Here is a 14,214-nt window from a genome sequence, read left to right as displayed (position 1 = left end):
ATCTGAGTCTACCCATTCTTCACTTGGGGAGAAAGTAGTGAAATTCATTACATGGTACAGACATTTATCTGCCAACTGCACACAAAAATGCAAGACATCTGTTGCAGCTGATGACTGATTTTGCCATTGGTCACACACAATTCTTTTAATTTAGTCATAACTATATTATCTTTGAAGACTGGATATTTTTCACTCTGAAAAATGAGATTGGTTCCCATGAAATAATAAAAAAATAACTGGGAGCATATCTGGCACAGAAAAGAGTTTGCAGGATACCAGATCCAGAGAAAGATACTGGAGTTCTCGCTTAAATTTTGAAAATCCAGGTGTTCAGCTGTGGGGTGAATGCTTATCATTAAAAGTACTAAGCTGCCAGTGGAGAAGAAAATGAATTAGTAATATTGTTTTCTTTGTTCCAGGAATCCTTATTCTGAGAGCATAAAGGAGATGTTGACAACTTTTGGTACAGCAACGTACAAAGTGGGCTTAAAGGTTCATCCGAATGAAGATGATCCACGTGTACCTATAATGTGCTGGGGAAGCTGTGCTTACACAATACAGAGTATAGGTACTAATGGATTAATTTTGTTCCTTTATCTATGAATTTCAGAATTTATTAAAATTCACAGCCTTGAAATATTTTGGGGTTTTGTTTTTTTTCCAGAACGAATTTTAGCTGATGAAGATAAACCTTTATTTGGTCATTTACCTTGTCGACAGGTAAGGATCAAGTAGCAATTCCTCTCTGAATCAGTGGAAAAATAGGAAATTGTGCTTCTTTAATGCAGAATATCTAAATTTTAAGATTTTAAGTTATGGTTATTTGATAGCTTTATTTGTTGTATTGTACTGTTTAGTCAATCAATATCTGAGTATTAATCTATGTAAAAATCCAATCTAGCAAAACCTTTTTTTTTCTATAAATGCATAGTTTAGTAAGGCCAGGGTTTCTTATGGTAACAGCCAAAATAAGAATACAGAAAGGAACTTGTGTATTGCATAAACATAAATATCTTTGTCATATACTTAGGCACTCCAACTATTCCCATAAGCTGCAGCTGAGCAGCCTGAAAATAATTGTTTAAGTCAAAAGATCTTTTAATATTGAGGAACTTTAACTGTGACAGCGTCTCTTTTTCTTTGTTTTTAAAGGATGACTGCCTTACATCATTAACAAGATTTGCAGCAGCTCACTGGACAGTTTCATCTCTTTCGGCAGTACAGGGTCACTTTTGTACTCTCTTAGCATGTAAGTCCACCACCTTATTCTGTTTTTTACAGAGATGCAGATACAGAAAGATGCTTACAGACTGGTTGTTGGTCTTGGTTAGAAGATTGTTTTAGTAGTAGACCAAGAGCTAGTATTTTCACGTGTGTCCCTATACATATTTCATCATACTGTGGAAAAAAACCCATTTCTTTTGGTCTGCAGTTCCAAGAGAAGCATGAGTATTTTGCTGTGGAGTTCTGTTGATTCTTCCCAGCATTTATATTCCTGCTTTTACAAAGGTACCCAGAGCAAAGGAGAAGGAAGCGTGGTCTTTCACAAAAGAAAAGTGGTACGCTGGAACTTCAAAAAGGAGAAAATTAAGATTTATATTGTATTGAAAGGAAATAGAGTATTTGCAGAGGTTTGTAATATATCTGCAAACTTCTGTGCCTTTGAAAAGTAGGATCTGTGATAAGACAGGACTTACTATGTAATGTCATATATTAGTTGAGAGTTTTAATGAGAACAGCCAAAATGTTCCAAGTTTGAAGCATTTGTAGATACAAGTGAGAAGTCTGAAGTTCAGCATGATGCAGTAATTACCTATGAGAGGACTATTCTGAAAGGGTATTATAAAATGGGATAATTGTAATACTTACAGTCAGTAGAGCAGGAAAACTTTTAAAATGCATTTATATACTGAAATTACTAGTACAATTAATACTATGTACTTCAGCAAAAAGTTGGCAGCTTTAGGGGAAAGTTTGTAGCAGTAACGATTGAGCAATTTTCTGTGTGAAGCAGAAGAGAAAATGTTGCTAGGTACTTGACCGGAACTTTGTAGTATACGGTGTTCTGCATGGTTTGGGTTTTCTTGAAAACTTGAATCAATGTTTCTTCAAAGCTCTTCTTCCCTCCAGCTGACAGAAGCAACTGTACTGCTTTTACTTTTAGGAAGGAAAAGTGTTTGTTATTTTATTTTATTTTTCAAGGCTAGGAATAAGGAAAATTATTAATATGTCAGTATTCTGTGAACTATTTATGCATAAAGATAACATCTAATAAAAGTTTGGTGTTGGAAGGCCCTTGCTCTGGTCACATTTTTGATATGTGGCTATATGCTTACAAAAGTAAAAGCATTTGAAATCTGAGTGATGGTGAAGTGTTTGCTAAAAGAAATAGCTTCAAAATGTCACAGCTCTCCAGCTGGCAGTTTTCTGGCAACAGTCTTCAACAGAAGTATTTTAAAGTTATTACAATTAGACTGTTTTTTACTCTAGTAGTATTTTTAAACTTACCTGCTTAATGCTTATAGCCACATTATAAAACTATTGTCATAGTTACAGTTCAAACTCTTATTGTAAATCAGATTTTAGTGCTTGAAGAAGTTCACAACTCTTCCTTGATTGTTATTTTAAATACATTGCAACATTTTCAAGTCTCGTTATTTATGTTTGCTTTTAGATGGAGTTTATGGCATTACTTGGAATTTATTAAGTGTGTGAATTCCTGTTGTCAACTGGAGAGCTTTGGTTAATACTTTGTGGTTACTGTGAAGGTTAATACCACAGAGACCAGTACCTAGCTCTTTCTTAATTAGAGATAAAATAATGAATTTAAGAAACTCTTTAGCAGTGCATTTTTGAGTCCGTAAGGCAAATAAGTTATGTGAGGCAAATTTAGGGAATCTTGTAAAGCTAAGCAAATGGCAGAAGTTTCCTCTGAAAAGCTGTTCAACAGACAGCAATTGGTGCTTCTGCTTAGTCACTAGTGTTTGCGCTTATTTCGGGATCAGAGCTTGAGGCACGTTTTGTCTCACACTGGAGACCTAGGCAATGAAAGAAAGTCACTATGGGGGCAGTGAATGGCAGCACTAACTTTATAACTATTAAAGTTATAGTTACTTTGAGTTTGTTCCGTTTCAATACAGTGTGGTTAAATAGGCAAGAGTCTTTTCCAATAATGTTCATCAGCTCTTGAATTCACACCTTTCTGGCCAAAACAGGTGCTTTTGTATTTTAAGAACTTTAAGTATATAAACCAAGAAAATGGCTCTCATTTTGTAACTCAAGTACACTAAAATATTTTAATATATAAATATCCAATTAATAAATTTGTTTTTCTTTCTAAAATACTCAGCATTGGTGCCTAATGAAAAAAATGGAAATCTTCCTTGCATACTTGATATTGACATGTTTCATTTATTGGTAAGTATTTCATAATATATATTAATAATGTTTTGATCCAGTAGGCACTGTCTCAAAACTTTAGTGGAAACTTTTTCTTTACTCTTGGTTAGGAACCTTCCAAACATTCAGGTTTTTTCTATTTTTTCGCTACTTAATACAATTTAAAGACTTTTTTGTTGCAAGTATTCTCACCTATAAATAAAAAAGAAGTAAAATGAGGTGGAAGGTATATTCTTTGGATGCTGAAAAAACCCAAAACAATACCAAAAAAACCCCCCACCAAAACCAAACCCTCCCAACTAACCACAAACAAAAATAGCAGACCCCCTCTCCCAAACAAACAAAAAACCCTGATAACCATGGTTCCCTTAAAAAAATGGCTGGCTAATTAGCTTCAAAATTAGTCTTACAAGGGATACTGCCTTTAGAGGAGTATAGTTGCAGCATGAGCAGAGAAAATGGGAAGATTGAAAAGTATAAGGAATATACCAGCTTTCTTGTTTTGTTTTACAGGTAAGCTTGGTGCTCTCTTCCCCTGCCATACATTGTCAGGATTTTTCAGGGGTTAGTCTTGGCACTGGAGATCTTCACCTGTTTCATCTTGTCACCATGGCACACATAGTACAAATTTTACTTACCTCATCAACAGGTAATGCCACTTTCTTTCAACTTTTATTGAAATGATTCTTAAGTCTGTACTTGGAGAACACTTAAGGTGCTGTTGGTGAATGTATGCAGTTTACAGTGGCAAAATAAAATTGCTGGTGCTCTCTCTTTCAGCCCACAGAAAGTATTGGTAAATTGTACTCGTGAAAGTTCAGTCTTTTGTCTTTATTCCTTAACACTGGAGCACAGCTAGTCATGAATCCTAGCTTTCCAGCTAATGTAGCAGTGTCTGGGAAGTGTTTATTGCAGAGACTTGGCTTAGGCATTGCATGATTAATAAGTTGCAGTTAGCAAAGTAAAGAATCAGTGTATCTTCTGGCAAGAGGAACTACATAAGGTGTAGTAAGCCAAAAGCAAAGAACTCCAAGCAAGGACGTTAAGAAACTCAACTAGTCAAACAAGTAAACCAACACCTCATGGGAGCTGACAACAGCATAACTTTACCACATAAGATGTGCAGCAGAAAACTTTTTTACAGTACATCATATTGTAGTACAGTGGAATGTTTCACTTAGTTTTGGCCTTTTTCTCAAAACTTGAAAAATTACATTCTTGCTATGTAAATAGGTGTATATGAAGTAACTTGCTTTTTATTTATTTCTTCTTCAGAAGAGAATGGTATGGATCAAGAAAACACTAACAGTGAGGAGGAAGTAGCTGTGCTTACACTGTATAAATTTCTTTGCCAGTGTACAGGAAGGTAAAAAGGCAATCTTTTGATAAAATTTTGTATTTCTCCCTCCTGGACTCAACATTACTGACTGAATTCCATATCCTAATACTGCCAAAGATGAAACTTTTAACTTGGGAACTCTTGCACCTTATTTCTTATCCTTCTACTTATCCTACTACTTCCAGATACAATTTTCAAGTAACTTCCTATAAATTCCTCTGTTTGCGCTCGTGGAGATACCTGCACATGAAGATTATGCTCTGGAACATTTTTTTTAGTCAATTTGCAGATGTGTAGAATCTAGAATTGGCAATGTCTGAGTACAGAAAGCTTGTTAGGATCTGAAATGTCTATGCAAAATTTTCCTTAATTTACTGTCCCAGTTGGTTAAATTTTATGAATCTCTATTTTGTTGTTTTTCTTAGAATTAACTTTGAAATAAACACTTTGCATAATGCTTATTTCAACTGAGGTCAGTAATTTAATATAAAGTATAACTGAAGACTTACTAAATATAGGTCTCAGACTGAAATTATTAAATAAAAGCAAACTTTTTTATTGTGTTTTCTTAAGTGCCTTGAAAGAAATTTCCTCAGGCTGGCACCTGTGGAGGAATCTAAAAGCTGGAATCATGCCTTTCCTGAGATGTTCTGCTTTGTTTTTCCATTACTTAAATGGAGTCCCAGCACCCTCAGAAATTCAAGGTACCATCTTCTTTGTATTAAATTAGCTTTTCAAAAGATACAAAAATTTATGGACAAAATAAATTACATTTAAACTCTCTTTTCTGAAGAAGCAGAATGAATGAATGTGGGTTTGTTACCGGTGCAGAATCATATCTGTATAATGAAAAGGGAAAAAAAACAAGTTCCCTTTTTAAAAATATTTTTTAATATAGAGTCCAAAGCCTGTTTAAATGTTCTACTTAAAACTGAAACTGGTGACCTTCTGCTAAAAAGTGAAATATTGATTATTTCGAATCTACTGATTACTGTTTTCAAATGACACCTGCTTTTGCTTGTGTTGTTTTCATTCACATCAGCATTCACAAATAATTAAAATCTCTGGATACACTGATGTTGCATTCCAAATAATTTACATTACTAACATACTTTATTGTCTTCCACATTGGTGTATGTAGGGACTGAATGTAAATCTGAAGATGTTACTTACAGTAATGATAAGCAGGTTCACACTGCTTCAGGATTCCCATGTTTAAAACAAAGTTTGATACATGGTGCTGAGCTGACATGAGAACAGCTACAGAACTTGCAGAATGTTTCCTTGATACATAGCTTCTTGACAAATTGTGTTTAAAATTTAGATTCATTTCATTTAACAACAGCAGTGCTTAAATATTTGGGCCAAAAAAACCCCAACAAACTTTGATTTTTCTGTAACAAGTTTTCTCAAATTCCTAGTCTGGACCAGTAGTGACCGCTTGAGTTCTTTCTGACAGGTACTCCAAAGATGAGGTACAAAGTGCAGCTGTACTCCCGGGCAGTGGGTCCATGGGCCTTTAGAGAGTTGGTTGTAAGAGAGGGGAAGAAGAAGGCTTTGCTTCATTTTGTTACAGTCCTCAAGTCCCAGGTGCTTGGACGGCCCTGCAGGTCCCTGCCACCGAGGGATGTCCTGACTTTTTTTTTCCCTCCCCCCTCCCGTGCCCCAGGAGCCACTGATCCCACAGCTGGCCTGTATTGCTCTTCTCCAGTATTTCACTGGGGGCTGCAAAACGAGAATCACTTGGCTGTAAGAGGGAAGTGAGAACAGCTTTCATTTTATTTTTCTTTGCTCCTTTATTCCATAGCAAAAGAGGTTGTGCTGTGGACAGTTTGTCCTGAAAGCTGGGAGAGCAGAGGCCCGGTGACTCAAACCAGTAGGCTAGTACCATGAGTATGGCAACGTGGCGGTTGTGTCCTACTCAGAGGCATTTGGAATTTCTGTATTTCTGAGGCTGTGGTGTACTTCACTGGTGTACTGTCACTGCTCGCCTGTCTCAGTTTGTGTCACAGACAACAAGGAGCACAAAGCAGCCATTTAATGGATGACATTAAAACAAAGACATACTAAACTGGAAAGACCATTGAGCTCTCTGTTGTGTACGTGACTGGGCTTGAAACACGCTTAGAGGGGAAGTTTGAGGAAAGGTGCTTCTCATTATTGGCAGTTTTCCGACATAGCTGTCTGGTGCCTTTACTAGCACTTTCACAGTTCATACCACATTTTTAGTGTGGGGGAATACAGTTAAAAAAAAAAAAAGCTGTCCCACTTAGAGCTGTATTTCATTTACTGTAGTTAATGCCATTTAAAAATATGCAGTTATGAGACTTACACTCTTTTTTTTTTTTTTTACAGCAAATGGAACAAACCAGTTTGAACACCTATGTAGCTATCTTTCCTTGCCAAACAACCTTACTTGCCTTTTTCAAGAAAATAGTGAAATTCTGAACACATTAATAGAAAGGTAAGTTGTGTTTTTATGTTTAGGTTAAATATAATAATGAATTCTGCACAGGATAGTAGTATAAGTATTCTCCCAGGAGTACATATATGGAAATGAATAGTACACTTTGAAAAGCATTTGTGAAAGAAGTGTTTTGAAAGAAATAATTTTGGTTGTAGAGATTATTGAATAGACATACTTTGGAATTTTCACTTATTTATTTCTGGAAAGTGTCATCCATTGATGTCAAAAGCCAATTTTTTTCTTTCTTACAGTTGGTGTAGTAACAATGAAGTAAAAAGATATCTCGAAGGCAAGAGATGTGCTATCAGGTAAACTTGGAGAAGTTTTAAGCAGAAAGAGGAGAGAAACTTTAAAGGATGTTTATAATAACATAGTATCAGTTCTGCTTTATTGAATGATAAAGAAATTGGGGGATAAGCAAAGAGATTTTTGTAATTTTGTAAGAAAAGTGAAATACTGCTTAAATTAGTAGATTTTTAAATACAAAATTAAATATTATGGTTTTATTTAGACTGATCTGCAGTAATCAGAGACTATAACATTTCTTCTCATGTTTCCTATGGTAATTTGTACCTTCTGATTCAAAAGGTGTGCTGTTGCTAAAAGACATATATAAACTTTGTTTAAAAATACCAGGCATTGAAGAGCTTTTTAAAGAATCCAAATTCTTCAGTGAAATCAACGAGTGACTTGCTAAAAAGAAAATTTGCTTTTTGTACATTTCTATTTGCTAAGCAATTATTTTTAATTCAGAACACATTTAATGCTTAGTGGGTGTAGAAGAGCATTTGGGGTGTTTTTCTTTATGAAGACTGGGTAAAAATAGTGGTTATCAATCATCCAAATAATTATAAATGAATATGAGGTTCACAGTGCTGTCATTAAAAATATATCCCTGCATTTTAGTCTCCTGTGCTAAGTACATAAAGTCAATCTTTCAACATTGTACATTTCAGTAAGGCTCAGTGACAAAAATAAAAATTAATCACTTCATCTGTTAAATACCAGGCTATGAACAGAATACTCTGGTTGCATAACTGATTTCCTGTTATGTGTGATTGTTGGGAATTTTTCCATATGTTCCTTCTGCTGATTCTTAACCACTCTTCCCAAAATTGTTTAACTTAACAGTGATTTTTTTTTTTTCTCTCAGCATGTTCTTACACACTACTTCTGTTACAAACCTCTATTTACATTTCACAATCTAATTTGTATTCTTCTAGAGTTGAAGTTTTTCAAAATTTGGTGTATAGCATCTGCAAAAAAAACCACAACAAAAAAACAAACTGTTATTTCTAAAGATATAAATACTGGTATTAAACAGGTCCTTTTCATTGCATGAACATTTCATTCTCTTCAGTATACAAGTTCTCTGAACTTGAGTGTCAGACTATTTTCCATTCAATATTAGTGACAAAAGGAAAATACAAAGCAAACTGATAAGAGAGCAGAACAAATATTTGATTAAACCTGTAGTGACCTCATAACAAGGCTTTGCTAAAAGCCTACATGAGACATGTATTTTTCTGACTTTCTGCCTGTGCGAGAATTTTCAAATTCATAAAAAATACAACTAAGAAAACTGGAGGTGGTTTAGCTGAGAGATATTGGGGATTCCTTTTTTATGTGCTGCCATTTTACTCTATGAATGGCAGAGAAGAGGAAAACTATAAAAATGTGATTGTTCACAGATGCTGTTTAGATGAGTCAGGAAAACATGAATGAGTTTGAAATCACTGTGTATTATTCATTGAAATATGAGTGGTTGGTTAATTTGATTGCTTTATTCTAGCTATGCAAGAGAATCCAACAAATTAATAGACCTCCCGGACGACTACAGCTGCCTCATTAACCAAGCATCCAATTTCTCGTAAGTTGTATGCAATTATAGTGAGGACCTCTAAAGTCTTCTGCTCCTTTTGATGAACTGGGAAACCTCTAACCTGAAAGCCTCAGAAAGATGTTTGTAGAATCATAAAGTTAGTGGCACATACTGATTGTCATCTCTTCCAGCAGAACTGCTGTGTATTTCGGTGAAATAGAAATTGCAGGGATCTGTATAATTGTTAACTGTCTAAATGTTCAAAAGTACTTTTGAATCTTTTTACCATCTAAAGTCAATACCTACAATGGATTTTAATTTTTTTGCTCAACAAAAGGTGTCCGAAGTCAGGTGGTGATAAAAGCAGAGCCCCAACATTGTGCCTTGTGTGTGGAACCATGCTGTGTTCTCAGAGTTACTGTTGTCAGACTGAATTGGAAGGAGAAGATGTTGGAGCCTGTACTGCACATACATACACTTGTGGTTCTGGAGTGGGCATATTCCTTAGGTAAGGAACTGAACACCTCTACTTACATTGCTAGGTTAGATGGTGTGTGTGGACATGACATGAATAGTTCTATAAATGTGATTGTAGGCATGGTTTGTAAAGGCAGTGATTTGTTAATAACAGGGTTGTCTAAAAACTGGAGTGTGTTTATCTTCCTTATACCTTGTTGTAAGGTTCAGATGTTATTTCCTTGAAGATCAGGTATTGTACAAAATTTGAATTTCATTTTAAAGTGCGTTTGTTTTTTCTGTGTGTTTATTTTCACTCAAGTATTACAAAACAATTAAGGTATCTACCTTGATTTTGTTGCTGCTGCTGCTGTTGAAAGTATGAAAATTCATTTTGGTTGTCTTCCTGAATACAAGGAAATGTTAGATAATATCTGTTTTCACTTTGGCAAAGATTGGTGAGAAGTGAAATTGTTTTATTTTCTTGTTGTGGTTGTGTCAAGTGTTTTACAGACTGCAAATAATATGACATGAAACTACATTGTTTTTAACTGCTACCAAGGAGTTAATAACAGGAAGGGAATATGATCTTTAATTTTAAAAAAACAAAAGTACCTTTAAAAATCTCTACGTGCAGGTTATACAGAATGACAGTAGGTGAGAACTGGAAAAGTAGTGTCTATGGAAATATGAGAAATTATTCGCCTAAAAATCAATACCTAAAATCTTCTTCTCTGTGTTTCTCTAGAGTACGAGAATGTCAGGTGCTATTTTTAGCTGGAAAAACAAAGGGCTGCTTTTATCCTCCTCCTTATCTCGATGACTATGGAGAGACAGACCAGGGACTCAGGTAAATATTTAAAAATATGTACCTTTTAAAGACAGGAATTCTAAAACTGTCTGGTTTGTAAAATACACTTTCTATGTTTCCTTTTTATTTTAATTATATAGGTAATATTATAATGTGACATTGCTGTTGCATCTAATATCTTCAAACATTTTAATGCTAATATGTGTTTTTTAAGTTAAAAATGTTTAATGGAATATCCTTCCTAGGTTATAAACAGTAGTCTTAAGGTGTAAAAACTTAATTTTTTTTTTAGCATCTTTGAAGTTGCCTCGAAACCAGGGCTGAAAATTTTATTTATATGTACTGCATTTATTTGCATAATCTGTGTTAATTTAATACCAAGTGAAAATGCTATGAGATTATTTTATTTAATGTGGTAGTTCTTTGTCTTAACTCCTCTCTCTGCTTCTTATGAAAATAGTTTGGGAACTCAATGTTGTTAGTGCTTGCTACTTCTGAAACTGGTCAAAATCATGGAATGTAAGCTGGTTCAGCATGGACACATTGCTGAAAACCTACGTCCAGACTTTGGTGTACTGTATGTGAGATTCCCAAAGGCTGGAGGGAACTGTTGAGCAGTAAGGGTGGGGGACCAGACAAGGTAGCACTCCAGTTTGCTAATAAAAATATCTGTTGATTTGCTCTGACAAGAGAGGAATGTTAAAGGGTTATCTAAATATTTTAAGAGGTTATCTAATATTTAATGTGTTGCAGCTGAATTTTTGCTCTTAGTTGCAGTGTTTTATCATTCCTAATACATATTATCTCCTTTCAGACGTGGGAATCCCTTACATCTGTGCAGAGAACGATTTAAAAAGATTCAGAAACTCTGGCAGCAGCACAGTATCACAGAGGAAATTGGACATGCACAAGAAGCAAATCAAACACTAGTTGGCATTGATTGGCAGCATTTATAATGGTTATCTGCTGAAGAGTGGGACTCTGTTAAGATTTTTGTAACTCAGTAAGCTTTTCAAAGGATTAAGAAAAAAAGTCTGAGGGGAAAAAAAAAAAAACAACAACAAAAACAACAAACCAAACCCAGTCCTGTTATTTAATCTTTGTTTTACAATGTATTTCATAAAGATACCAGTTAACATTAATCAAGTAAACTTCTTTCTATGTAAGCAAGTTTTATTAGTCATATAATTTGCACTGTGCTTCCTTCACAGAAATGTCTTGGGTTATAAACCTGGGCAAATGAACTTGAGTTTCTGATAAAAAAAAGAATGACTCTTTTTGGAAGTCTGACTATGATTTTTTCTTATAAACTGCAAGAGAAAAAGACTGCTGAAACAGAAACTAGATAGAGCACAATTATGGATTGTGTTTTGCCCCTTGCTAGTAATCTGAGCCGTCTTATTTATTATTCTGCATTTTAATACTTAAGCTGTGTGTACACGCAATGGAATGAAGTAAGGAAGCAAATAATGTAGCAAATGGATGTTTCTGTCTGCATCAGTGGATAATTCACTTTCACTTGGTGTATCTAAAATGATTTTGTCATTTGTACTCTTGCAGCTTTCTTGCTTCCAGTTGTTTTTTTAACTAAAAAAACCTAACACTAGATTTACAAGTAAAATAATTTAATTTAAAGCTTTTTCCAGAGCATTGCACTCCTTAGAATCATGTAGTTTGTAATTTGAATTTAGCTGGGAAACCCTTTCAATTATGTGGTTGGTTATTGGTATTCAAGGGTTGACATTGCGCTTTAGAAGATAATTTAAGATAATGACAATACGTAAAATGTCACAAAAGCTAATGTTATTTTAATTTGCAGAAGCACAGAGGATGTTTTCTTTTTTGTTAACAGTCAACTTTTAAGGTGCAAATCCCATCTCCTTGTTGCAGACAAACTGAATGGTTTCTTCTGGCTTTGAAGGGCCACAATCTCACTGCCCACATTTTTGCATTGATTCATTTTTTTTTTTTCCTGTTGTCTTCATCAAGTATATTTACTTTTTGGCTTGATTTAAAGCTCTGTAAAGATGTTTGCATATAGTATATTTTATAAATATATTCTATAACTGCGCAGATTTGCACTTGATATGAGGGTGCCTGAAGGCAGTGAGTTTTCTAGCTGTATGTAATTAGACCGCCGAGGTGTCTCTAAAAAGTGACATTATGCTTATTGATTTAAAATAAAATCCATTACCTTTATCTCTCCTATCTTCTGACAAATTAGTAAAATCTTAATTTACCTAGTTCTGTTTCCTTAATAATCTGTGATTCTTTTAGTTAAATCTTACTTTCTGACTACGTCTTCAGCCCAGATAAGCAATCCCTTTACTGTCTGCTGTGTCTCCAGTTACACTTGGTCTGACTGAATTGTCTATTTTTACAGATTTAACGCTTCAGATAAATTTTGTATATTCATGGTGTACAGGACAATTTTTCAAACATTCAGTAACAGTATTGAGTGAAGATGTGAAATATGAAATAAAGAAACTTGGCCAATGTTGATTTCATTTTCTTAAAAACAGTACAGACTACTCGTCTCTACTACCTGTTGTAGTTCTCATGGTTTGTATATTGCTGGCACTTTTTACAAAGAGACAGGCAGAAATTGCGGGGAAAAATGACACTGATGCTTCACCTCTGCCTTCCCCTACTTAAGCTGGTTGATATTTCAACAATTTTTTGTGCATGGTACTTGAAAATCACACTTTTTGATGATGTTACTATTCCTTTGCAGAGATTCTTGTTTCTTAAACCGTGTGCCACAGTTTCAAGTGACGTGTAATTCCACTCAAAAACTCTTTTTTCCTGTAAGCGAAATATTGAAAATATAATTGATAATACTGACAGATTTCTTTGTGCAAAGCAAAACTGACAGCAAAAAGAATATTTTTTTCCCTCTGGGATCAGAGTTAGAGACTGCAAGCTTGAACAGGTTGATAAAATTGTGACCACAAATAATTGCAAAGTGCACAATTTGTAATTTTTTGCAAGTTTAGCCATTCTTTACTCAAGACTTCTATTTTCTGATTTGGTTTGCATGCATTTATATTAATGTAGAAATATTTATATATATACATATAAAATGTTGTTTCAGTATCAGGGAAATAATATCTGTAATAAATTAGCTATAACTTTAATATTTGCAGATGATGTGTACAATCTACTATGTATTATGTGTTTGGGGGGAGAAAAAAAACAGCAGCAGCAAACCACAAAATCCCCAAACCAGAAACCATCACAACAGGAAACAAAACAAAACTGAAAGCATCGAGTAAATGCTTTTGGTGTTGGCATTAAATAAGTATTTTTTAAATGTTGTTTTTAGGATTTTGCTGAGCTTGTTCCTTCAACTGTGTCACCTTGTTAATCACAAGCTAATAGAAATACCTGGATGTGCAACATCTGCAATTCCCTGGCTAACATGTAAGATGATTATATTATTAGTGTCATTTGCTTCAGTCAGCTAAACCATTCTTGACCTCTACCAAAAAGTCTAATCATCTTTTTAAAGGACTGTAAATTATATTTTGTAAAGGGATGAGGGTTGAGGTTCTCATGAGTAATGTTTTTTTTACTCTGTTCATACTTCAGGATAACACTTTGTTCTCTCCCCAAGCTGCCATAGCAGGCTCTCTTTCTTACTCTACAAGTGTGGCCTGGCATCTGATTTAAGTGCATTTTATTTTATGCTAAATGGCTTGGTGTTTTGTTTAGAAGCTACATAACTGTGATCATTTTCTCTGTGGCCTGAATGTGTAGAGGAGAAGCTGAATGCTTGACTTACTGTGAAAGTACCTTCAGCACAAAATCCCAGCTGTTTTCCTTTCTGGAAGGTTAAATTGCATCTCAAATCTCTTCACAGTAGAGTCCTGTTATGATCCAACTGAGTATGCAGTCTGCCTCCCTTCTGCCCTGGACTC

At 34.7% G+C, this 14,214-nt stretch overlaps 1 protein-coding gene across 1 annotated transcript in view; it reads left to right on the top strand.

The window, feature by feature from the left end:
* The window catches only part of LOC104525353 (E3 ubiquitin-protein ligase UBR2), a gene marked incomplete at its 5' end in the record, with an annotated part of 35,903 nt that extends 24,116 nt beyond the window's left edge, over window positions 1-11,787 (top strand). Inside the window, 13 exons of the mRNA XM_010168481.2 lie at window positions 420-568; window positions 665-720; window positions 1,153-1,249; window positions 3,350-3,417; window positions 3,913-4,048; window positions 4,675-4,765; window positions 5,312-5,442; window positions 7,094-7,202; window positions 7,457-7,513; window positions 8,998-9,075; window positions 9,365-9,535; window positions 10,232-10,333; window positions 11,109-11,787. Of these exons, the coding sequence (XP_010166783.1) occupies window positions 420-568; window positions 665-720; window positions 1,153-1,249; window positions 3,350-3,417; window positions 3,913-4,048; window positions 4,675-4,765; window positions 5,312-5,442; window positions 7,094-7,202; window positions 7,457-7,513; window positions 8,998-9,075; window positions 9,365-9,535; window positions 10,232-10,333; window positions 11,109-11,250 (1,387 nt within the window). The remainder of the gene's footprint in view (window positions 1-419; window positions 569-664; window positions 721-1,152; window positions 1,250-3,349; window positions 3,418-3,912; window positions 4,049-4,674; window positions 4,766-5,311; window positions 5,443-7,093; window positions 7,203-7,456; window positions 7,514-8,997; window positions 9,076-9,364; window positions 9,536-10,231; window positions 10,334-11,108) is intronic.
* Window positions 11,788-14,214: the final 2,427 nt, after the last annotated feature.

This window comes from Antrostomus carolinensis, unplaced genomic scaffold (genome assembly GCF_000700745.2).
Source record: "Antrostomus carolinensis isolate BGI_N321 unplaced genomic scaffold, ASM70074v2 scaffold12685, whole genome shotgun sequence".
NCBI classification, from domain to species: domain Eukaryota; kingdom Metazoa; phylum Chordata; class Aves; order Caprimulgiformes; family Caprimulgidae; genus Antrostomus; species Antrostomus carolinensis.
The sequence above is the reverse complement of the archived record's forward strand: the minus strand, read 5'-3'. Positions and strand labels throughout refer to the sequence as shown.